Source organism: Microcaecilia unicolor, chromosome 5 (genome assembly GCF_901765095.1).
Source record: "Microcaecilia unicolor chromosome 5, aMicUni1.1, whole genome shotgun sequence".
Lineage (NCBI taxonomy): Eukaryota > Metazoa > Chordata > Amphibia > Gymnophiona > Siphonopidae > Microcaecilia > Microcaecilia unicolor.
This window is the reverse complement of record NC_044035.1, coordinates 128,473,913-128,500,572: the sequence shown is the minus strand read 5'-3', so window position 1 is coordinate 128,500,572 and position 26,660 is coordinate 128,473,913. Positions and strand designations below refer to the sequence as shown.

The following is a 26,660-nucleotide window of genomic DNA, read 5'->3' as shown; positions in this document are numbered from 1 at the left end:
ACCAATTGTAAAAATGCAAACATATTTGAATAAACAAACATCTTATGTGTACTACTGTTACACAACAAACATGGAAACCTATTTTAAAAAGGACCTAGAAAGCGGAATTTAGACATCCAGGTCAGTAATGGAGAACTCTCACAATATTTTTAAGAGGCTGGGCCAAATATAGAGCCTCTTGTAGAATAGATACAGGAATGTATATTGATGGTTCTCTATGTCAGCTGACACAGCGATTTTAAAAAAATGCATTAATGGGAAATCAATATGTAATACCCCTCCCCCCCCCACACACACACTTCTACATGGGAGCAGCATTTTGGAATTGTTGTTGTGGTCCCAATGATGCTCCAACCTTATGCACTAGTCTCCCTCAAATCACCCCCTCAGACAATGATCCCACCAGTCACCCCTGCTGGTTTCCAGTACTCCACCCCTCCAAGGTATCTAAGGCCCCCCAATATATCTGTTGGAAGGGGGGCCACAGGAGATCACAAAAGCAAAGAGATATAAAAGTTAAGTAGAATTTATTGTTGCAATATCAAGAGGGAAGAAAATGACAGAGCCAAAATACCTAAATTTGCTTTTAAAAGGGGTAGAAATTTGGGTTAATTATTTTCACTCAATTCTAAACAATTCACATATGACCAACTTCCTCAAGGATATTTTCCTTGTGGATACTGTATTTATTGTGCCTATACTTTAAGTGCAGACTTTTTGATTATACCTGACTGGCAATTGCTTCAAACTACAAGTGCACATGGATTGCAACTCAGCCCAGGCAGATTATTGCATCCAATGTCCATGTCATAAATATTATATTGATTAAACCCACAGAGCATATATTGGATGGCCAAACATTTAAGTTGCTTATATATAAGTAAAATTGAAGGACCCATGGTAGAACATTGTTTCAAATCAAGGCTACACGAAGGGGTAATGTTTCTTCATGACTATTATATAAGGAACAAAAATTTATTTTTTAATGGGACACTATCCAGCCATGAGGTCTTAATAAAGATATTGAATGACATAATTGCCTGGTTTACACTGTGATACATCATGTAGCCTGCATTGCTAATCAGTAGCAGATTTAACCCTTAGCACTTCTTCTCAGTTAAGCCAGCAGACAGCGGAAGGCTGATATTTCCCTCGGTACATCACTGTTAATAGAGTATATGGATCAGCTATATTATATAAGTTTTTTTGGATGTGTTGAACTTGGCACTGTAGAAAAATAATCTCATGGATAAAATTTTGTTGGAGGATAGCTGATGTTTTCTTTTGTTGCAGATTGCATTATCTTTATTCCTGTAGAGTATTTTGGGAAACATGATTTTGTGTAGAGGAGAGAAGAGATGTCTACATGGACATATTTTATGTGGATATTTCATTTTAAGGACATTTCATGACATTCATGACCTAGTATATTTATATTCCACCACTCAAGCTTCTAATGAGTTCATCAATAAGATGAATACAACATAAGTACTTATTATTTTTATTAATGCTCCATTTTATAAAAGACTGATTTTATATCTAATTGCATTAGCTTGGTGGTTGGTGGACTAGGTGTGATGATGGCTGCAAGCACTGATCTTAAAGTACTTTAAGCACTGAGCACCTTTTATTATTTTTATCAACACCCCAGGATACACCCTCCCAATCTCAGACAGCCTGCAAATTCTCAGAGTAACAATCGACCGTAACCTATCACTAGAGACCCAAGCAAAATCCACCATAAAGAAAATGGTTTTCTCAATGTGGAAACTCAAACGCGTGAAACTATTCTTCCTGAGGGAAATATTTCATAACCTGATACAGTCATTGGTACTAAGCCATGCAGACTACTGTAATGGAATCTATGCGGGATGCAAAGATCAAATCATAAAGAAACTTCAGACCGCCCAAAACACAGCAGCCAGGCTTATATTTGGAAAAAACACGTTTTGACAGCGCCAAACCACTCTGGGAAAAACTGCATTGGCTACCAATCAAAGAACGTATCACTTTCAAAATCTGCACGACTGTTCACAAAATTATTTATGACAAGGCACTGGGATACATGACAGACCTCATAGACTTGCCAACCAGAAATACCACAAAATCTGCATGATCATACCTAAATCTCCACTACCCAAGCAATAAAGAACTCAAATACAAATCCACCTATGCATCCAGTTTTTCATACTTAAGCGTACAACTGTGGAATGCACTGCAAAAAGCAGTAAAAACTACACTCAACCACCTAAATTTCCGGAAAGCACTAAAAACAGAACTGTTCAAAAGAGCATACCCCACCAACCCAACATAAAATACCTGGACACCTACGACACAATGTAACCAAAGACCGGAATGGACATTACCTGACTCTTCCTCCCCTCTGCCTATCTAAGTTCCTCCCAACTGTACCTACCATACATGTACCTCATTCTACCACAATATTGCTTTGAATTAATCCAAACCATGTATTTGTTCAGACCGGAATCAGCTAACGCCATTAACAGTAATATGTAAGCCACATTGAGCCTGTAAAAAGGTGGGAAAATGTGGGCTACAAATGCAACAAATAAATAAATAATAATATAAGATAAGTTAAAAATAAAAATTTTCTAGGTTTATTTTGATGTATATTTTTTGCATAAAATTGATATTACCTTCATTTTTGGTAGAGCCCAATGTGGCCACACTTCATCCAATTAGGCTGTGTTAGAGGCAAACTATTGATTAAATGTGAAAATAACCACAAATCAACAATCATAACATTATAAAAATTAAAATAAAAGACTCATGCAGACTGACAGTCCATTCAAATTGGTGAAATGGTTAAAAATGTGGATATTATATCATAGAACTAAACGTGAAGGCAATGTCACAGCAAACGTGCAACTATATTGCACGTATATTAAAGGAAGACAAAAAAATACCTATAAATATGGCAAAATGAGAACAAGAGTGCATGAATAATTCTGTGACACATACCACAAGGAAATAGTTGAACAGCATTTCCCTCTGGAATTAACATAAGGCAAATTTAAAGAGCAAATAAACAGGTTTCTGAGCACTTGTACAACAATGGGATAATCCGTAAAGTGAGAGTAGTATGGCACATAAAAAACCCTTACATAGTTTCAAAACACTATGCAATTGTGTAAACATTTAGCATGACCGTTGAAAATACATTAGTATAATGGGGGTTTTTTCTTAGTTAATTCATAATTTATGTTCAATGTGTCCTCCTTCAACCTTGACACATTCATGAATTCTTTGATGCCACTGGCTCAATGAATTCTGGGGTTTCATTAATTAAGGGGGTCTTTTACTAAGCCGAGGTAGCATCTCTAGAGTTTAGCAAACACATATTTTTAGTGCACGCTAAAAATGCTACCATGGTTTTGTAAAGGACCCACTAAGAGCTCAACTGTTTTGCAAGCCCGATGAACTAGAGCTCCATCCTGTTCAAAAATAAAGTACTCAGAAATGTCTCAAATTTCAGGCAGAAGTTTCTGCTGCAGTAGGACACTTTCAGGTTATTTGAGATTATCAATAGAAATCAAACAAAATAAAACATGGAAAAGAAAATAAGATGATACCTTTTTTATTGGACATAACTTAATACATTTCTTGATTAGCTTTCGAAGGTTGCCCTTCTTCGTCAGATCGGAAATAAGCAAATGTGCTAGCTGACAGTGTATATAAGTGAAAACATTCAAGCATTACTATGACAGTCTGACAGGGTGGGAGGATGGGGGTGGGTCGGAGGTATGCATGGGGACATCAAAGCACATCATTGATAGTCTAACAGGATGGGTGTGGATAGGTGAGGGATGGGGTGATCAACAGAGACATACAGCTTTATGGTTTATAATGGGCTAGGAACCCCAGGTCCTTGTTAAGTCCTTTCTGTTGGGTGTTAAAATATTCAATCATTCTGACTTCAAAGGTCTTACGTTCTTGTATGGTTTTAAAGTTACCTTTCAGTATTCTCACTGTGAAATCACTAGTACAGTGTCCTGGTTCTGTGAAGTGCTGTCCCACCGGGGTGGGGGCCATACTGGCTGTATTGTTCATGTGATGTCTATGTAAATTGAATCTTGTCTTAAGCATCTGGCCTGATTCTCCAATATAGCATCCTTCGTTACATTTTTTACACTGAATGATATATACCACATTGGAAGATGAGCAAGTGAAAGATCCCTTTATGTTGAATATCTTTCCTTTGTGGGTAACTGTGGGGTCCTGTGAAATATTTTGGCATAGTTTGCAACTGGATATTCTTATTTTCTTTTCCATGTTTTATTTTGTTTGATTTCTATTGATAACCTTAAGAGTGGACTAACAAGGCTACCACACTCCTCTACTTAAGGTTATTTGAGAAAATGTCGGGGGCCCCTTCTTTCTGGATAGAGGGTAGATATTTCACATACGCATTCTGTGATGATATTACTCTCTTAAACGTTAATTGAAGAAGTGCCGAGAGAAACCTCTTTTGTGTAGAAATCCAAAAGTACTGAATGCAATAGAAGGGGAGAAGCTGTTGTGCCCAGGCCAGAAGGAAGGCTTCAGTTGATCAGGTCTGATGATCTCAAGGTAACAAAACAATGTGATAAGGTGATAGCTAAAGCCAGAGGGACGGTGGGCTGAGTACAAAGAGGCAAACACAGAAAAAAGAAGCTGTTAATGTCCCTGTATAGGTAATCAGTGAAAACAGATGTCAATGGCGAAAATGTTTAGTTCATAGGCCCATTAAAATGGGTGGTCACTTGTGAGTAAACATCTCAGTTAAGAGTATAAAGAGGTGATCCAGAAGAGAGCAATCAAAATGGTCTAGAGGTCTACACCAGAAGACATATGAAATACATCTTGATGGAATAAATATAAATACATAAATCCTGGAGAAGAGGTAGGAGAGCAGCACTCAGAATCTAGAGAACACGATTCAGTATATCTATACCTTTAATGGAATTGATGATGACTGCCTAGAATGCCTTCTCAAAGGATATGGTAGAGACAAAACATGGTGATGAAGTCCACCAAGGAGTGATATATATACACAAACAATTTGTAAATGGAAAAAGGATTTAAATCAATGTGCTTCAGCTCAAAACAGATCTGGAAAGATATGGGAGGAGGAAGGAGATGGGCACTCCACATGAAACAGCAAATTCAATTGTCAAAGAAGGCATACGGGGGGACAGGCACAGAATGTCTGTTACAAACTTAACCACCTTACTAGGTAGACTACATGGACCATGTTAGTTTTTATCTATCATCATCGTCATCTACTATGTCAGTGATGGGCAACCTTTTGAGCTTGGTGTGTCAAAATTCGCCAAAAAACCGAGCATAACTTGGGTGGTGTGTCACTTCGAGAAAAAAAACATAATTTTGCGATATTAATCATGGCATAACCTGCTGTTATATTACTTATATTTATCCCAAACAATTTATCATGGGAGCCCATTCTTAAGATTCTTACCTCACTGTTATGGTGGCGGCTAAGCAAGGGGCAGGCAGGGCACAACAAGAGAAGAGTCAGAAGACAGAGACCAGACCGTCCCGCTGCAGCCTCATGCTCTCGTCGACTCGCGATTATTATGGCAGCGGCTGAAGAGAAGGCGGCAGGCTGCAGACAGTAGAAGTAAGACTGCGTGAAGCGTGCAGCGTGCAGTGCGTGCAGGATTATCACCAGCTGATGCTGAGCAGGCAGGCACTGGCTGGCACGCGCACAAGCACAGACGCTGCCTCTAGCCTGCCTGCAACGCCGTCGCGCGTGCATCAGAGCAGAGAAGTTAAGAAGGTGAGGTGGTCGCGTGCTCATCGGAGGATTCTGTCGGGGAGTGCGGGGCGGATTTGTCAAGAAACCTGGACAAATCAAGGAAATGCTGAAATCCGCCAAGTGTCAAGTGAAAATGTCAGTGTTGACACGCGTGTCATAGGTTCGCCATCAAGGTACTATGTTATTATGGGGCTCATTTTCAAAACAGAAAAATGTCTAAAAAGCAGCATAAAGTGACATTTGGGCATTTTATTTGCCAAAACATTCAAATCACTGTTTTAAAAACATATTTTAAAAACTTTTTTAATGCAGTTCATCTGCAGTGTGTTCAAATCACAAGGGGGGTGTCTGGGGTGTGTTGGGGTGGGATTTGGGCATTACCAAACAAAGGGCTACTGCAGTGGTATACAGTTGGGTACTGTAGGGTTTTGGTGGGTTTTGGAGGTCTCACTATATAATATAAGGGGGAAATGGTAAGATGTGTACCAGGGGCTTTTTATGTGAAGTCCACTGCCCCCTAGGATGCCCCACTGCTCACTTTGAATGGACTGTGTCGGCATTGACACATGGCATAGTAAACGGGGAGGGGGGGGGGTTACTGTATATAGAATTACATTTTATTTGTTTCTCTTGACCTTTATAGGATACCATTTTTTAATATGCAGTTGCCTGGAAGTAATAGGCTCCCTAATGTCTTATTTACCCTTTTTTTATCTATCTTGAATAGAGTGTAAACTTGTCTGTTTCTGTACAGCACTGTGTACATCTAGTTGTTCAATAAAAATAATAAGTAGTAGTAGGGAAAGTTAGCAACATTCAATCATTTTATGCAATCAGACCCTATGATAAAATAACTCAACTTGTGGGAAAATAACTCAACAGTAGCCCACCTTGATAAATTCCCCTGTAGTAAGTAGTAGACAGGTTCAAGGTTTAAAATTGTTACATAGTTGCAAAGTAAATGATGGCAAATGAAGGCCAAAATGGTCCATCCAGGCTACCCTGTAAAGCATTTTTAGGTATTTGCAACTTACTACATGTACCTCACTTACGAGGAAAGAGTGTTTCATAAGTTATGTGACTGTTTAATGAACACAGACACTATAAAGGTAGCCCAATATCAATTCCTTCCAAGCTGAGGACAGCTTGCATCTTTCTAAAAGAGCTACATTGTTGCATGTAAGTCACCAATTTCCATCATTAGTATCCTTAAATAAGGCAACAGCAATTTCCAGCTTCTCTTAGTTCACTTTCATTTCCGGGCCCAAGCAGAATACAAGTATATGAATTATTGTTATTCTTTTTTTATTTTGTTTTTATTCCTAAAGCTAGACTTTGTTCACATAAATAACATGGGACATTCTAAAGTTATGGCATTGTCTCTCATGAACTATAGATATAGAACTTCAGATATTGCTGAGAATGATCACATTGAAAAAAGACATTCTATGTTATTAATACTAACATAATGCTTTGCTGTTCCACAGTGCTACAGCCCCTCTGTCTGGTAACAACTAGCAATCAAAACTTTAATGAACTAGAGACTGTTACATCTTTCTATAGCAATGGTGTTATTTAAAAAAAAAATGCTAACGTACTACTCTTAATTAAAAAAAAAAACCCCTGTAACATACTCACTAATGGTTGTGTTTTTGTGTATAGACCAGTATTTTTATTTACCCATTTGAAGTTATAATCTAAATATAATTGGGGATAATCTTACAAAGGTTTTTCCAACTGGTAAAACATAAAAAAAGACTTTAACAAAATTTCATAGCAACGTGTTTATAAAAAATAAGTATGAAGACTGAAAGACTGTGCATATTTTTAGTTGACTATGCACCAATGCCTGAGGGCATAGTTTCAGAAGAGTGGAGAACTTGCAATGCATGCATATGCATTTCTAATATACATGGGTACACATATAGGGCTGTATTCCATATATAGTGCCTGACAAATCTGCATGGTAAGAAATATGCCTAAGGATATTCTCTAAAGCATGTCTAAAATTTATAGAATAGGCTTAAATTTCCACTCACTATATAGAATATGCTGAGCACCTCTCCGCGTGACCAAATTTGGTTGCATCTATTTATGCCTTGTTTTAATTATCTTATGAATTTCGGGGTTTTGGTTTTGTTTTCTTTTTTACAACACCACAGATTTACCAGGTCTAGAAATGTAAGGTCTCATTTGGGTTTCTTTTAACTGATTTTTAATATGTTCTGTTTAATATATTTAGAATTCAAAGTACAGCAGTATTCAGTAATAAGAAATATATATGTAATATGGTATATAGAAACATTCTACTATGCAGGAAAAGAAATACCACTAAACACATGGAGGGCAATTCTATAAAGGGGTGCCTATATTTAAGATGTCTAAAGAGCTTCTATCTGGAGCCTGTTCAATAAAAGAAAGAAGGCACCCACTTTTGTTATTTTAGAATACTACAGTAACTGGGTATATACATGCATATGTGTAGAGGCCCAAAGTATCCAACCACAGAGCTGGAGTAAATGCTGACACCTAGATTTCTGTGATATGTGCTTACCTTATAGTATTCTGTTACGCTGCATATGTAAGTGTGCACAGCATGCATGCTCCACCAGGAATCTGCTCCTCTGAATGCTCACCTGCATACTACGCTATGCAGTTACAGAACAATGAACATAAATGAGGTCGTTAAAAACATGATGAGAATCAAGGACACCAAAAGATGGGTAGAACTATCTACTGTTTATTAGTCAAGCATGATCAAAAGCACAAAGTCCTTTTATCAAATGGACTTTGTGCTTCTCATCGCATTTGACTAATAAACAGTACAGTCTTCTATACATCCTCTGGGCTCCTTAGTTCTCGTCTTTTTTTAGCGATCTCAGTTTATGTTCATTGGTTGTTATCTGTGAGGATCTTGCTCTCCTTTGTTTTCTCTTTGTATATTTGCAGAATAACATATAGCCAGATTATTATGTACACACATACGTTAACACATACATGCTTAAATGAGTAAAAGATCATCATTTTTCCATGTACTTCCCACCTAATTTGGGGCAGCTTCTTTATGTTGTGTCCTGAGCTTCGATGCAGCCATGTAGTCTGTATATATTTGTCTTTGTTAAAACACAATAACATTATTTTCTTGAATTAGAGCTTTTTTCTCATTCTTATATCTTAATGAATCAAGCAATAAATTACAATATATTTCCCTTCTACGTGTTAATTATTGAACATTATTATTATATATTAAGGGGGCCTTTTACTAAGGTGTGGAGATGCCTACATGCATCCAACACATGTAAAATTGGAACTACCACCCAGCTATCACATGCCTCGGGTGGTAATTCCATTTTTGACTCGTGTCCAAAACACATGGTGGCACTTACCCAGTGGTAAGTAGAAGTTTATGTGTGCTGATGATTACTGCCCAGTTAGCGCGTGAGACTTTACCGCTAACTCAATGGGTGTTGGGGGATGAAGAAGTAGATATGGTGGAAGATGAACTTACAAGTCTTTATTGTATACAGTGGGTAAAAGGACGCCTGACACAGCTGTGTTTTGGCCACTGGAGCTGCTTCAGGGGCCATATAATACTAACAAACATATAAAAACATAAGTTAAACCAAATTGCAAACCAAATATATCAATAATTGTAAGTAAATCATTAACAAAAATACAGAAGAAACCTGTCCTCGCGAAAAGCAATGGCAATCAAAAACAGCGAAGATGACACAAAAAAAAGGGGGAGAGGACAAAAAGGAAAAAAGGAGAAAAGAAAAAAAATTATATATTTAAAAAATATATATATATGTGAAAATCAAAAACAGACAACAACAAAAAATATAGAAAATTATGTGAATATGAAAATGTAAAAAAAAGGAGACGACACAAGAAAAAATGAAAAAATATGGTAGATTTATTGAGGTGATATGACTCGACACAGCTGTGTTTCGGCCCAGTTTTTTTTATATTTTCATATTCACATAATTTTCTATATTTTTTGTTGTTGTCTGTTTTTGATTTTCACATATATATATATTTTTTAAGTAAATCATTAAACCATATCAACATAAAATCAATCTAAATCCATCAATAATTATATAAATTAAAAAACAACGTGGACTGAAAACACCATGTGATCAAATAAAATAACTTGCATATACTTAGTAACATATATATAAAAATGTAATACAAATAAATGTATGGAGAGCCAGCTATAGTGTTCTTACATACCCTCAAGGTGTTATCCTGTCACTTTCCCCCAAGGTAAGAGAATTAGGGTTTGGTATAACCAGTGGTGTTCCTAGCCAGGATGGCACCCGGGGCGGATCACCGATGCGCCCCCCCCCCCCGGCGAAATGACATCTCCCCCTCCCGGTGAAATGACACCCCCCCGGGTGTACGCCACTGAGGGGGGGGGGTGCCGCGGCACGCGCCTGTCAGGTCCGAAAAGTTCGCTAACTTCACTTGTTCGCTGCAGCTCCCTCTGCCCCGGAACAGGAAGTAACCTGTTCCGGGGCAGAGGGAGCTGCAGCTAACGAGCGAAGATAGCAAACTCGGAGCCAGGCGTGCGCCGCGGCACCCCCCAGCGGTGTGCACCCAGGGTGGACCACCCCCCCCCCACCCCTTGGTACACCACTGGGTATAACCACCAACCAGGAAACACTGAAATAGCCATTAAAAATCATCAATGCAATCAAATAGTAGCAAATAATCACATTTCCTTCTCCAGTTCACTTCAATAGCCCTTCAGCAATCAGGGCTGGAAGATCACCTCCCACTTCACAGCAAAAGTCCTCCTGTGGCCTCCCACCCTGCCTTTAAGTGCTGGAGATCTCTGGATCTGTAGTTTCCCAATCCATTATTGTCAGTTCCTCTGGAAGTTCTGGAGGCAGGTTCTTTCCCTCTTCCAAGTATTCGATGGATTCTCTTTCTTCTGAACTGTCTTTCTCAGCTTCTTGGACTCTGAGAGCTTTCAGGAAATCCTCTCCCTCCCCAAAGCTGAGTGGAATTATATACTGTTTCCTCAACCAAGAGTATTGAGCTTCTTCTCTCCTGCTCCCTCTAGTGGAGAATGGGGAAAAGGGCCCACATTTCCCCGAGATACTCCCCCCCCCCATCTTTGCAAAGAGTCCACTCTAGCTTTTCTGGCCTGCCTTTCTCCTCTAGTATCTCAAGGGGTTCTGGGTATTATTAGGGACTTGATTACCAACCTTATCATACCCTCTTGCCTAGTCCACTGCCTAATGGTGCCCGGGATAAGTCCGCTTGATTGAATGTGCTCTGTTCCCCCTCTCTGTCCTCCCTATTGACTGCCTGGCTATTCCCCCACCTCACTTCCTATACTATCCTGCGATGACTCCCTCTTTGTGTGGGCCCACCTCCTAGTTGGATCCATGCCCTTTCATTATTAGCACTACCTGTGCTCATACAAAATAGTGCCTAAAAAAGGGATAAAAGCCTCAAAAAGCATTCAAAAATTATTTTAAAAATTGATATTCTGAAAAGGACATATTCTCTTGTCTGGTGTTATGACCTGGTGAATGTGAGCCCTTGTGCCCCGACTGAGCACGGCGAAGATGAAGTGGCACCGCACTCGATCAGGCAGCCAGACAACCCCTAGCTTTACCTGGGGAGCGACCACCGTTCCCTGGGAGTTGAGCTCCCAGGTGCAGGCGGCCACCAGGACTTCTAGAACCGGCGGGGTTCAACAACCATTCACCAGGCTGGCAGGCAGGCAGACACAGTCCAGGAGCAAAGAGTCAGTGAAGCAGCAAAACAGCAATCTGAAAGTCTGGGCAGGCAGCAACACAATGCGTGGTCAGTAAACAATCCAAGGTCAGGAACACAGGAAAACACTGGAACAGATGAAGACCACAACCTCTAAGCGAATAGAAGCCAAAGCATGGAAGGACTGGAAACAGGGCTTTAAATAGAGCAGGAATTAGGCTCAACCATGAGCAGCTGTTCCAAGGTGGCTACCCCCATCAGCAGAGGTGCCTACATCCAAATATGGGCTTCCTTCCTGACATCGTTACTCCAAGATGGCTGCCCCCTCCTGAGCTAGCCAAGATGGCTGCTGTCCATGATCCAAACCGGATGACGGCTGCTAGGTTAGGAAACAGAAACCAACCCATCCTGGAGAAGTGTAGCAGAGCGTAACATCTGGCTCATGTGAAGTGAAAACAAAAGTGAAACTATTTTAAAAAGTTATTAAAAGCTACAATTCAAGCTGGCTGCTGTATAAAAAAAAAGTCTCAGAAAACCTTTAAAATGCTCATATTTGAAAAAGAAAGGCAGATTCTTGAAGGGCAAACTGTCCCCAACAGACACACATCCAAAGAGTGTACATTTAAAACATAAAAATTGCAATTAAAGATAGCAAATATGGCTGCCATGTCAAAAGATTCTCATAAAATCCTTAAAAATGAACATTTTTGAAAAAGGAAAGCAGATTCTAGAAGGGCAAAGTGTCCCCAATAAGTTGATATTCAAAATGTGCACATTCAAAGCATTAAAAATTGTGATTAAAACCGGCAAACAAAGATGGCTGCTGTGTCAAAAATCTTAATGAAAACCTAAAACATTCTTGGTTTTGCAAAATAATGGCAGGTTCATGAAGAGTAAAATGTCTCCAACAAGCACATTACAAAAAAGTGCATATATGAAACATTAAAAAAATGCAATTAAAAATGGCAGAGAAAAAGGTGATTGCCCCTTTAAAAGTTAGGCAACTAGTAGAAAAACCTTAACAGCTTGTTTTGCACAGTGGCATAGCCAAGGGTGGGCCTGGGTGGGCCCAGGCCCACCCACTTTGGGCTCAGGCCCACCCAGTAGCAGCACACCTATTATGTGGCTGACAGGGATCCCCAAGCCCCACCAGCCGAAAACTCCCAACAACTGTTCCTCCTGCATACGTTGTAAATAGCAGATCTTTGCCTGCAGCCAGCAGCGACTGTTACATACTGCTCGCACCGGCCCCATAGCCTTCCCTCTGATGTATTCCCACCTATGCGGAAACAGGAACTTGTATCGGAGGGAAGGCTGTGGGGCCAACATGAGCAGTGTGTATTTGTTGCTGCTCGCTGAACGTGAAAATCTGCTATTTAAAAGGTATACGGGGGAGAGGGAATGTTTGAGAGACCATATGGCATGCAGGCGAGAGAGGGAGAGACCAAATCATTTGTGGGACAAGGTGGAGTTCTTCTGCCCACCCATCTTGGGCCCAGGCCCACCCAAAATTAGATGTCTGGCTATGCCCCTGGTTTTGCATAAAGGGGAGGGGTAACTTCTTGGAGGGCACACATTCATTTTCTTGTATATTTAAAAAAGGAAAAAGTTAAAATGGCAACTTAATTATGTCACCAATAACAGATACAGGCTCTCCAAAATAGTGCAGATGGATTCATAAAAATACTGAACGATCTAATTCCTGATTAAGACCTCCGGGGTAGAGAATGACATGGGGACAAAGTTTGTCCCCGTCCCTGCCCCATCCCTGTGGGTTCTGTCTCTGTCCCCAACCCATCTCTGTAGGTTCTGTGTCCATCCCCAACCCATGGGCTCTGTCCTCATCTGCAGAAGTCTTGAACAATTATGATTTTATATATAAATCTTTTTATTAAAGTATAGAAAGGAACAATATGCTGTGCAACTGTGTATAAATTACAAAAATAATAACAGCGAGCAGCTATAATAACATTCCTCACCACCACCCTCTTTCCTTCCGACCCCAACAATAACTAATTTCTACTACCCAAAAGAATCCTAATCCACCCTGTTAAAATGTCCAGGGATACAAAATAAAACCCCGTTCTGTATGCCCTAGAGAGGAGAAATATGCCCTATGAAGCACAGTTATGATTATTTAATCTGTGGATGAATAAGAAGTCATCAACAATTTCAGGATTCAGTGTAGCTCTCCTGTCTTCCACAGTCCTTCCTGCAATAGAAGATGTCTTCTTAGAAGATATGCTGGTAGCAGGATATACAGGATCCCCCATCCCCACCCATCTCTACAAGCTCTGTCCCCATCCCCATCCCCATCTCCATCCCTGCAGTTAAGGCTGGTCCCCATGTCATTCTCTGCTTTGGGGCTTACTGTATTAAATTTAAAAATTAACTTCTTTTTCTAATCTTAATAACAAAGAATCCTGGTCACCACATCTCCAACCCGCCCATTTTCTAAGACACACTAGCGGCCACCAAGCAGCAATGCTAACACAGCCCATTTTAGTGCACGGCAGCGCTAGTGTGGCTTAGTAAATGGGGAGGGGGGACAATTGGTTTTACCAGTATTAAACCCCTAAAGTCCTCAAAATGGTACACCTTTTCTATAGAATGTGAGGCTACAGGTTTATCAGTGATTCTCCTGTTAATCACACTTTTATGTTTAATGAATCACTTATTAAAGTCTCTTTTAGTTTTTCCATTATATATTAGATTACAGATGCCTGCATACACTTAACCTTTACTCTTAGTGAATTGTCTTAATGCAAATTTCATACCAGTGTAGTGAACCATAAATTCTTTGCATTGTATGTTCACGTGGCACTCAGAACAGGTCCCACATTTAAAATGTCCTTGTGGCAATCTGCTGCCCTTTTTTATATTTCTAAGTAAGGCTGATGATACCAAAGAATCCTGTAGGTTGTGGTCTCTCTTGTGGGTGCAATTTCCTGGCTTCATTTACTCATAGGTCAGAAAAAAAACTAATGTGAGGCTTCTACGTAGAAACAAATGTATTTATTTGAAGCACCAACTGCAATAGGATGAAATGTTCGTTAAAGTATTGAAAGACAACACAGAGCTGTGTTTCGGCGTATAAATGCCTGTATCAGGAGTCATACAATCAGACATATAAATGACAAGTGACCGACTCACCTGCAAATGCGCAGGAGAGACCAAATGTTGAGAGTGCAGAAGTCCAAGCCCTGCCTCCACCAGCAGTACAGCCCAATAGGGAAGATGGCTTGGACATGGGTGTGGAAATCGGAGGAAGAGGGAGCAGGGAGAGAAGGAGGGGGCGGAACTGAGGGAAACGGACGCAGCGATGGAGGAGAACTGACGACATGACAGGAGGAATCACAGGAGGTAACGAAAGCAGCTGAAGGTAGACACGACGATGGCGGAAAGAGGGGGGGCGATGCCGGGGGGGGTCAAAGATGGTGGCGGCGAGGGGGGGGTGAAATGACGGCGGAGGGGACAGCAGGGCAGAGGAGGTCACAATCGCGGTACAATTAAGAGATGGGTGGACATGGATGGGAGCCCGAGGATGGAGGGTAGGGGAGAGAGCAGTTGATGGACATGGGTGGATGGAGCGGATGGGAGGGGGGAGAGGAGGGTTGCTGGACATGGGGTGAGGGAAGGAGAAAACAAAGAACTCGCCGTTGTTATGGGCTTAACGGCTAGTAAGAACATAAGCTGAACTGTAGAAAATAATGTTAGTTGAATGTTCTAATGCATGCTTATTAGGTGTATCATTAGTATTATGCCAACATTGTATTATATCTTTGATATTTGAAGTCCAGTAATGTTAACTGTATAAAGTTTTGATATTTTTTCATGGTAGTTCTATTATTTGGTTTCAATTTACTGTTTTCAAGTTTACCTCATTTATTGTATTTATTTGTATTCTTGATTATTTTACTATTGTTATGCTGTTAACAAAATTGTAAGTTTTATATTAAACTGTACCTGCTGTACACTGTCATGGATGAATCTCATTATAAAGGTGGTTAATATATCTCAATACATTAATAAATAAACATAAGCATTGCCATACTGGGACAGACTGAAAGTCCATCAAGCCCAGTATCCTGTTTCTAAGATTGGCCAATCCAGGTTACAAGTACCTGGCAAGGTCCCAAAACAGTACAATACATGTTATGTTGCTTATCCTAGAAATAAGCAGTGGATATTCCCCAAGTCCATTTTAATAATGGTTTATGGACTCTTCTTTTAGGAAGATATCCAACCCTGCTTTTACCACATTCTCGGGCAATGAATTCCAGAGTTTAATTACACATTGAGTGAAGAAATATTTCCTCCAATTTGTTTTAAATTTACTACTTTGTAACTTTATTGCGTGCCTCCTAGTTCTAGTGTTTTTGGAAAGCGTAAACAAGTGATTTGTGTTTACCCATTCCACTCCAATCCTTATTTTATATACCTCTATTATATCTCCCTTCAGCTGTCTTTTTCCAAGCTGAAGAGACCTGGCCACTTCATCCTTTCCTTCTGAGGAAGTTGTCACATCTCCTTTATCATTTCCGTCACCCTTCTCTGTACCTTTTCCAATTCCACTATATCTTTTTTGAGATGCCGTGACCAGAAGTACACACAGTATTCGAGGTGTGGATGCACAAGGGAGCAATACAAAGGCATTATAACATCCCCAATTTTGTTTTCCATTCATTTTCTAATAATACCTAACAAATTCTATTTGTTTTTTTCTCCATTGCTGCACACTGAGCATAGGGTTCCAACATATTGTCAACGATGACACCTAGATCCTTGTTGGTGACTCCTAATGTGGATAATTGCATCACATAGTTATAATTCAAGTTCCTTTTTCCCACATGCATCACTTTGCACTTGCACACATTAAATGTTATCTGCCATTTGGATGCCCAGTCTCCCAGTCTTGTAAGGTCCTCTTGCAATTTTCACAATCCTCTTGCAATTGAACAACTTTGAATAACTTTGTGTAGTTGGTAAATTTAATTATCTCATTAGTTATTCCCATACCTAGATCATAATATGTTTAAAAGCATTGGTACCAGGACAGACCCATGTGGAGCCCCACTATCAACCATTCTCCATTGATGGAACCCTACTATCAACCCTTCTATTTGGCTCTACTCTCTGTATTCTTTTAACTGGTTTTTAATCCATAATAGAACACTACAACCTACCCCATGACTTTCCAATTTCCTATGGAATATTTCATGAGGTACAGTGTCAAATGCCGTTTGAAAATCCAAATACACAATATCAACCAGCTCACTTTTATCCACGTTTGTTCACCCCTTCAAAGAAATGTAGTAGATTGGTGAGGCAAAATTATCCATTTTGGCTTTGTCTCATTAATTCATGCTTATATATATATATATATATATATATATATATATATATATATATATATATATATATATATATATATAAAAATACAGCTTTAAAAATATATTTGAAACTACAGCAGAAACTGGCCCATCTTCCCCCCTCCCTTTGCCTGGGAAACTTTTGGGAACACTAAGGTGGGTACCTGAAGGCTAACCAACATCCCAACATCAAAACACAATTGCAGACAGAGGGTCTGGGAAGGCGTAACTCCAACTATTGGAGGAAACCATAAACAAAACATTTGCCTGTCATCAGAGGTATACCTGCCCCCTCCCATCAGCTATCAGACATGAAGACACCAAGACATGTGCAGAAAGGAAAGACTTATAATGTGATCATGTGAACAGACTAAAATAACCATAATGCCTTGCAAAATATCCAGTGCAAACCAGGAAGCAAATGATCCAGGACATGCACCCACCATGCTTCTCTGCTAACTATAAAAAGCCTGGAAATAGCCCAGCTTGTCTCTTGGGACCTGCCTCTTTCTTTGGGATCTGCTGCTCTGGGCTGGAAAAACATCCCTGCAAAGCAACAATGTGCTCATCAATCTGCTGGACCACAGCATGCTTGTAACAAGGACTGTAAGTTAACCTAGAGGCCTTTGATTTGAACCTGTTATTTTGTTTTATGCACAAATTCTCTGTAACAATCCTTAAAAATACCTCTCGCTTGCCATATTATTTACATGATTTGTATATTAAATGAACCCTCTGGAAGCTAAAGATATGTTCTGAGTATATGGTATCTTTTAAAGTTATACTGATAGCACATGGTCACTTTTAAAATTTAGTGCCATGCTCTGAGTACATACTTTTAAATCTTGCAGTACATGCTAGTGAAATTACAAAAATATAGCATTTAATTCCTTTGTATTCTTGCAATTGTAAATCATTCTTACCTTATAGGTAAGTGGTGGAGAAATTATAAATATTGGCGAGTGCTCTAGAGCTCTTCCCCCAAGATAAATCATTTCTTGTAACATTTATATATATATATATATATATATATATATATATATATATATATGCGCTGTAATTTTGTTCTTTATAATAGTCTCTACCTTTTTGCATGGCACTGACATCAGACCCTCTGGTCTGTAATTTCCAGGATAACCTCTGAAACCCTTTTTTAAAAATCAGTGTTACAATGGCCATTCTCCAATCTTCCGGTACCATGCTTGATTTTAAAGATAAATTATATATTACTAACAATTGTTCTTCAAGTTTATTTTTCAATTCAATCAATACTCTGGGGTATATGCCATCTAGTCCAGGTGATTGTAAAATTGACCCATTACATTTTCCAGGTTTACAGAGATTTTATTCAGTTTTTCTGACTCATCGGTATTGAATACCATTTGTAGCACAGGTATCTCTCCCATATCTTCCTCAGTGAAGTATGGTAGACCAGTGGCGTAGCAAGGGGGGGGGGAGGTGTGTTCTACCCCGGGTGTCAGCTCAGGGGGGGTGCTCCCTGCCAGCTCCCCCCCCCCGGGTGCAGCACGATGACACCCCCCGACCTAGTGCCTACCCTCCTCCGTCCAATCAGCTCCCTACCTTTAAAAAAATATCAGATTCCGAGGTGAGGCACAGCGCCTCGCGCCTGCACGTAAAAGAAATGCGGACCGTCTCATTGGGCCTTTCCTCGCTCTATCTGTCCCGCCCTCCGCTGATGCAACTTCCTATTTCCGCAAGAGTGGGACAGACAGATCGAGAGAAGGTCCGCTGAGACGGTCCACATTTCTTTTACATGCAGGTGCGAGGCACTGCACCTCGCCTCGGATTCTGATATATTTTTTAAGGTAGGGGGCTGGTTGGACGGAGGACGGTAGGCACTGAGTCGGGAGGGGGGATGTTGATGCGCCGAGGGGGGGGTGTCATCATGCTGCACCTGGGAGGGTGCAATGGTGAACTGCCCCACCCTGGGTGGCAGCCCCCCTTGCTACGCCACTGTGGTAGACATGGAGCCATGCTCCAGCATATAACTTCTTACATCAGGAGTCATGCAATCTTATTAAATCCTTCTCAATCCATGGATGTTAAAAAAAAGATGTGAGAGAAAGCAGCAAATATCACAGTAATAGGATATCATGTAGAACGTGTTAGCCAAGCTGCTGAGACCATAATCTTTGTAGTGGAGCACTAGTTCAATAAGCACTTTCATGCAGTGGCGTAGGAAGGGGGGGTGGTGAAGCGGTCCCTCCCAGGTGCACGCCGCTGGGGGGTGTCGTCTCCATTGATTCCTTGCTCCCTCTGCCCCAAAACAGGTTACTTCCTTTTCCGGGGCAGAGAGAGCAAGGAACCAATGGAGCCGACGCAGCTCCCAGCGACGTGGACTCGAGGGCGGATCGGCCCTCCCGCCCGTCCCTCACTTCTAAAGCAAGCAAGCAAGCAAGAAAGAATGCGCTCTGGGAGGGGGGGAACACCAGAGGGGGGGCGCGCCAAGGGGGGGCACCGTGCTGCACCCGGGGGGGGGGATGCGCAGTGGCGACCCGCCCCGGGTGTCAGCCGCCCTCGCTACGGCACTGCTTTCATGAAACCTAGAAGTCACAGGTAGCAAGTGTAAGTCCTGAGGTTGATCTGAAAGGGCCTTCCTAGGGCTGTCTGCTACACGATATCCAGTTGCTGTGATATTTGCTGCTTTTTCTTAAGCTCTTCTTTAACATCCACTGACAAAGAAGGATTTAATAAGATTACATGACTCCTGATGCAGTCATTTATATGCTGAAACATGGCTCTATGTCGAGTCTTTCAATACTTCAATGAGCATTGAGTTCTTTGGAAGGCCATTTGTCAATTCCTACTTTTTTTCTGACTTGTTTTATATATATATATATATAAAACAAGTCAGAAAAAAAGTAGGAATTGACAAATGGCCTTCCAAAAAACTCAATGCTCATTGAAGTATCGAAAGACTCGACATAGAGCCAGTAGATAATAAATATCAACAGTAGATAATAAATAATCAACAGTAGATAATAAATAAAATCACTACAAAGCAAAATCAAAAACCATCAAAAGCCTGTTGGTAAAAATAAATAAATAAATATATATATATCATTATATATTAATTTTGTATATATTAATTATTTCCTGAAGGAGTACACTGGCTGAAAATGACATACATACATTGGGATTGAATTCCATAGTTTAGAAGCTGCAACCATAAATATCTTCTCTTTGTATTCTTCCAATCTCACATGCTAAAATGATGGAACTTCAAGCAAATCCTGATTCTGTGACCTCAACACACATTCAGGTGTATACATTTTCAAAGCACTTGCAAAGCAAACAGGCAATTTATCATATACAGCTTTAAACACCAACATAATGAATCTTAAAGTTGGTCTTTGAGGCAATTGGAAGCCAATGTAATTGTTTTGGGATAGGAGAAATACGCACATAACATGAGCAACCTATAATCAATCGAGCTATATAGCATTCCAAGCTACAAGCAAATCTCAAAGAGATTTATTTGGTAATCCCATAAATAAAGCGTTACCAAAAATGAGAATACACTTGAACAACAATATGGAAGTTCTCAGCATTCAAAAAGTCACGCAAGTTGAACATGGATCTGTACTATTCTATAACACTGCACACATCCACCCATGTCCCTCCCATTTTTACGCCCCCTTAGCAGATCTATGCAGAAACTCTTAGATACTATTCTAAAAATGGACGTGTGTGTTTTCAGGCAGATCTGCCATTTCTGCCCCATTTTGGTGTCTTGCATCTATTAGAACACTTTTCCGTGCCAACGTAGCACCTAATATTAGGCTCCATATACAAAATTCCTCCATAAAGAATTAACTCAAGAAAGTTCAGCTAAAATTGGGCACCTAAATGTCATGTGGTAAGAACAAATTCTATAATAGTAATTATGTGCTATTGTAGAAAACTAGTGCAAGTTGGCATTACTTATGCCATGTCTTTGGCAGGTGTAAATGCACACACCTAAATGTGGCACCTTGCATGTGTAACTGATAGCATTCTATGATGTATGCGCTAGAATAGTTGGAATGCCCATTACCTGCCCATGCCCCTCCCATATGAATCTCCGCCCCTGTGCAGTTGCATGCTAGACACTTTACAAGCGTGCTGTATAGAATAGGATTATAACTCACCTGTGTAACTGCAAATTAGTGACAACTGGTGATAGTTAAGGCCAATTATTGATAGTTTCCATTAATTAAGTGCTAATTAGGGGCCAATTAAGTAACAGAAGGACTCTTTTCTTAAAGGGTTGGTGTGCGGCAACAGACTTGCACGCCAATCTGGAACTAACTCCAAGCTACTAGAGGAGCCCAACAGTAATTCTCACACCCAGTATGCACCATATTTATATTTTGGTAGTGCTGGTGCTTACTAGGAGGTAATGAGGCCCACTGCATGCTGCCTAGTTACCAGTGGGTTAGTACGGGAGCCCATACTGCCACCATAATGGGTGGTGGTGGTAAGCACTCCCCTCAAAACTGCACAGCAAGTGGTTCACTTACCGCACAACCATTCCTTTTCCTGCAAAAAAGACAGCCTGCGGTAAGAGGGGGCTTCAGTACGTGTGAAAACCATGTACTGACGCCAGCGAAGGCCCCCTTTTACTGCAGCTTAGTAAAAGGACCCCTAAGTTATGTGCATAAGCGGTACTATTCTATAACTGTGGATGTCCGTTATAAAATTGGAAGGTATGTGTCTGTGGCTACTTTCCAGAGGGTAGTTCTGTACAAGTACTTAAGCACATGTATTCTATTTATAGAATAGATATCTACTGCGCAAGATAGACATCCTGTTACAAAAATAATCCTCAACATGACTGAGGAACATTGGAAAAATGGGAATTTGTTTGTGACAAATTTTTTCATCTCCAATTCTGGCCTGGCCAGATCTGTTTTTTCTTCATACAATTGACAACTGACTTTAAAAAAAAATCAGTTAAATCACACATTTTGATTTCTTTGAAACCAGCCCCCCCCCCCCCCCCCCCCCCCCCCCGTTTACTAAAGCTTAGTTTGAGCTATCTACAGCAGGGCCTATAGTAATAAAATGGGTCCTGCTGCAGATAACTTGAGCTAAGCTTTGGTAAACAACCCCTCAGGTCTGCTTGTGGCCCTCAAAGACTTGAGTTGGGAAGTTCTGAACAAGAGTGTACCAAACACAACAGCAGGGGGAGGCTTATATCTCTCAAATGCAAAATAAGCTTAATAAAGTTATGAAGGAAAAGTTTTTGTTACAGTAATATGTGCTGGAGTGATACACTGTGTTTTTACTTTTGATCCCATGCTTGCAGAATAAGCAGATACCATAAAGTACATAACTTGCATAATTGATCAAGCCAGGGGAAGTCTTACAATTCTGTATTAGAGCCAGAGGACATCACAATATGCCTCAGACGCTTCATGCACCAGAGTCATAAAAAAGCTCTCAACATGATTTCAGGAACAGTATTGATTAAGGGTTCTGTAACATCTCTCCTTGGCTATTAAACCTCATGGCAAGCAGTGCTACTGGAGAAGTGGAGTATTTTGGTATTTGGTTCTCCAGAATTCATATTTAGAAGCATTATCACTTTTCAGCTGTACTCGGATAATATGAAACATGGTAGAAATGACATGCAGTGCACAAAATAAAATGGGTGTGATATCTGCAGAGCAAAGAGATAACCTTCTAAAAAGGAAAAGGAAACTATGACACCACCTGATCAGTGGACAATGTGCTTAATCAATATTATTTTTGATCTGTTATAATCTTAACATCTAGCTTTAAATGCCAAAAGGATAACACCTTAGTTTTATAAACAGACCAGCCATTAGTTCCCAGAAAAAAATAATGTAATTGAATGCTTTTCAGAGAGGAGAAATCCTTTCATTCCCTGAGAAAATGTCATTATAAAACAGTTTTCAGCTATATATTCTGAAATAAATACCTCCCTCATAGATCTTAAATGGCACAATAAGAAACAAACCAGTTCTCAATATCTTTATACTTGTTCCCTGGAGAATTATAGCAGGTGTGTTTGTGTATATTATTTAAATATATCAATAACATACAACTCATTAACAGCACACACACATTGATCAAATAAAGCCTCTCCTCCCTTCACGGTACCTGAGAAACACACAGGGGTCTGTCTCTGATCTATATTGAAAAACCGGGCAGCAGCCTTGTTATATTTTATCTGTATTCACATGGTACAGCAGGATCCATGACTCTCATTATAATAGCAACAGAAGCAGTGGGTTGCAAGAGAAACAGGCATTCAGTTCTGGAAAACTGGGAAGCCCTTGAATAGGCTGTCCTTGATAGTGTTTTCAATCATCAGAGCAAGTGAAAGATACACATTTTCCCCTTGAGTCATTTTATTGTATATGTATGGGCATTTAAAAATAGCACACCATCTCCCTTCCTTATCCTATTCAGCCATAGCATAAAAAAAAAGTAAAATGACTCAGTGAAGTTCATATATATCATTTGAAAAAAAAAAAATCTACATACTCCCTATGTTCAAATCCGAATTAATGTAAATCCCTTTAATCTTCTTTTAAGGATGAGCTACCTTATCAATGTACTAAAAACAGGGTCAATTTCTGCAGGATTTGCACTTCACCCATTTCATCCCATAATAATAAAGAGATATGCTTTTTTTAAACCACACATCACCTTCAATGATACCAGCCTCTGCCTTAAACAGGTTCTGCCAGTACCTTCCATGACCATTTACTGATTTTGTAAGGGTGGAGGGTCCTGCCAGCAGCATATCATTCACAGTCTAAGCAGAGTGTAGGGGGAAAAAAAGCAAATTAAGAAAGAATTCATATAAAAGGGCAGGAGGATAATTTCTTGGAATGAATAAGAAACATCACCAGAAATCAGTATCTAAATAAGGATTATCTTATGTCCAGCACTTACTGTACATTCACAGATCCAACTCATTGATAACTTAAAAGCACTTCGTTGTTAATGCATGATGAGAGATTTTAGCACAGAGATTGGAGTGTTCAGCTTTATTTCAGATGAGTACTCCCATAATATAAACCTCTGTCTTTTCACTAAGAGATGATTTTTAGGGCTTGAATATGGACTCTCTCTATGTCATGAGTGTGAAGAGAATGCAGCCTTAAAGGGGGGAGGGGGGACGCTCTAGCTCAGATGCTTCCTGTACCCTGGCCAAACACTGGTGAAGCAAGTTATTGCCTTGTTTGCCATTCTGATTTAGTGACAGCTCCCTCCAATTTACAGTCTCACTGTTCTGTCAATTCACTCTACCAGTTTCTCTTCATATGAGCTCTCTGTCCTGGGGCTCATCAGCATATAGGCAATGACAGAAGCAGCAAATGATGGCAGATTGTAACAAAAATCCTGCAGCACAACAGAAATAGACATGCATTGAAACAAGTCACAGGCTTTAATGATTTTATGCTGATAATAGGCAAGATGTTAAACTGCTGTAAACTATTAAAGATCATTTTTAAAAAATACCACATTAGTAAAGCTATTCAAAGCCCCTTTCTCTTTAACTTGCAGTGTTATGTTTTGCCATTGTCTTTAATAACCTTCAAAGGTTAGGGAATAGCCATTGAATACACAGATACATTTTCAAGCCAATCCAGTATCCCAAACTTGCTCTGAATAAGCAGCAACAAAATAGTTAAGGTAAAGTGAACATTTCAGTGTACAAAGTGCTATCTGTGATTAAACACAGAATACCATTTAAAAACAAGAGGTAAGACGGCCCTTTAAATGCCACTGATTCATTGCAGTTTTGTAAGATATCAGCCATTATTTCACATTATCTTTTGTACTATTCAAATACATGTGTGTGTGTGTGGGGGGGGGGGGGGGGGTGGAGGGGTATTAAAAACACCCAGCATACTGTCCAAAAGATGAATGGCTTTTATATGTATCACTCTATAAACTGTTTTCAAAGGGAACAGAGTTCAGTTAAATGTGTTCTCTGTCCTATGAAACAAGAAATTCACAAAACTGACTTTCTATTTAAAGTAATCACCCTTAAATTAGTCACAAAGACCTGCATATCATACTAGTGAATGACTAAACACCATCAGTCAGAAAATCAACTGAATTACAAAAGCCTCAGAATCAATTACAGTAGATTTTGGATAGCCAGTGGAAAGATGTGTTTATCAGTGAGCGTCCAGGACACATTAATTGTTATCAGTCCTCTTTATCTTTCTTTAAATAATATGTGGGAATTGTTCCCCTACAGTGGGAAATGTTAAGGAAAGACAGTTGAAAGATTACAGCCTTTCTGCAGTGACAGTGATTTCTTCATAGCCCTCCACAGCTTTCCATGCTCCTCCACACTTTTGAAAACTGGAACATGCTTCATTACCCATAGCAGTAGCAGCTAGTGTATGTCTCAAACATTCAGCTCAAATATAAAGAGGGGAATAGAACAACACTAAGTCACTTACGGAATCGAGGAATGGTGACAGTTTCTGGTGTTGTGGTAGACTCCTGAAAACGAGATAATGTCCAGGACGGTGCAGAGTCATGAAGATAAATTTTGTAGGAAGAGGTAGAATATGTCGCAGTGGGCCAAGTGGGCATTGACTGGGTAGTGGGGGTCCCTGGATGTGGGCGAGAAACAAAAGTAGTTGAGCTAAAGGGGACAGTGGTAGATATAATGGTAGGAGGGGCAGCTGAATGCCACACAGTCGTGGTTCTGGGACTTGTCCGGATAGGGATTCTGGTTCCTGGAATACGTCCTGGTGCCCTGGTTGTTGTGGTTAACCGAGTACTTATTTGATTGGGTGTCCTCGTTGTGGTGGTTGTAGTTGTGGTTTCCATGTTTTTGGGGTACGAGCTGGGTTTTGAAAGGAAAATAGGGTCCTGCCCAATACCTTTAGAATCCATCAAATCAGTTGGGACATAATCCTTGACAGAACCCACCACAATCCATTTCAGAAGCATTAAACTGAGCCCCAAGCCAATGAAGCCAATTAAGAGAGGCACCACACAGAGCCACGTTTGTTGCCGGTTCCAGACGATGCAGTCACTACACCGCACCTCCCTAGGGTTCGGCGCCCCATCTTGTTCCTCCGTGGAGTTGCCACCTGCCGCCTCATCAGCAGCTGCCGGGCGCACAGGTGGTGATGTTGAGGCAACCCCTTCACTCATCATATATTCCTTTTACCCCCAAAAAAGACATCAGTAACAAGAAGCCCAAAGATCACCTTGAAAATCCTTAGGGGAAAAAATAGCCAATCAATAAATCAGTATTAGAGTCAATTAGCGAAGGTACATTTTTTCCAGCCAAAAGATCTCCTTCTGCGCCCAATCAGCTGCTGATTCAGCTAAAATCTGCTCTCCAGCCTTTGCTTTAACATTACAACCATCCTTTTTTTTCTGTTTTCGCTTCCCTTCTCTTCTTTCTGCAATCCTCTTTGCCATGTAAGTCACAGAACACAGTCTCCCGGTTTGATAGCAAGCATCCTTTTTTTTTCCAGAAATGATGATCTACATTCCGACACAGGGAAGCAGTCGGTTCCCCTCTCTCTCTCTCTCTCCTTTCCTTTTTTCTATCCAAAGAACAGATGCACCAGCATTCCTCGGCTGCTTCTTGGAGAGGCGATGGAGCAGCAAAATGCACCTGTTATTCAGCAGCCCCTGCAGCCAACCCTTGGCCAGCACTTTAAGAAAGACCAATCCGAAAGCAGTGCTGAGCCGAGAGAGAGAGCTTTCTACAGCAGCAGCGAAGGAGCACCAACACGGAGCCTTACTATGTCCTGAAAGCC

The 26,660-nt window shown here is 40.3% G+C and overlaps 1 protein-coding gene across 3 annotated transcripts in view; it reads right to left on the bottom strand.

The window, feature by feature from the left end:
* Positions 1 to 26,043, bottom strand: part of NRG3 (neuregulin 3) — a 1,503,806-nt gene extending 1,477,763 nt beyond the window's left edge. For all 3 annotated transcript variants that reach the window (XM_030203279.1, XM_030203281.1, XM_030203280.1), the window contains exon 1: positions 25,338 to 26,043. In XM_030203279.1, the coding sequence (XP_030059139.1) occupies positions 25,338 to 26,043 (706 nt within the window). The remainder of the gene's footprint in view (positions 1 to 25,337) is intronic.
* Positions 26,044 to 26,660: the final 617 nt, after the last annotated feature.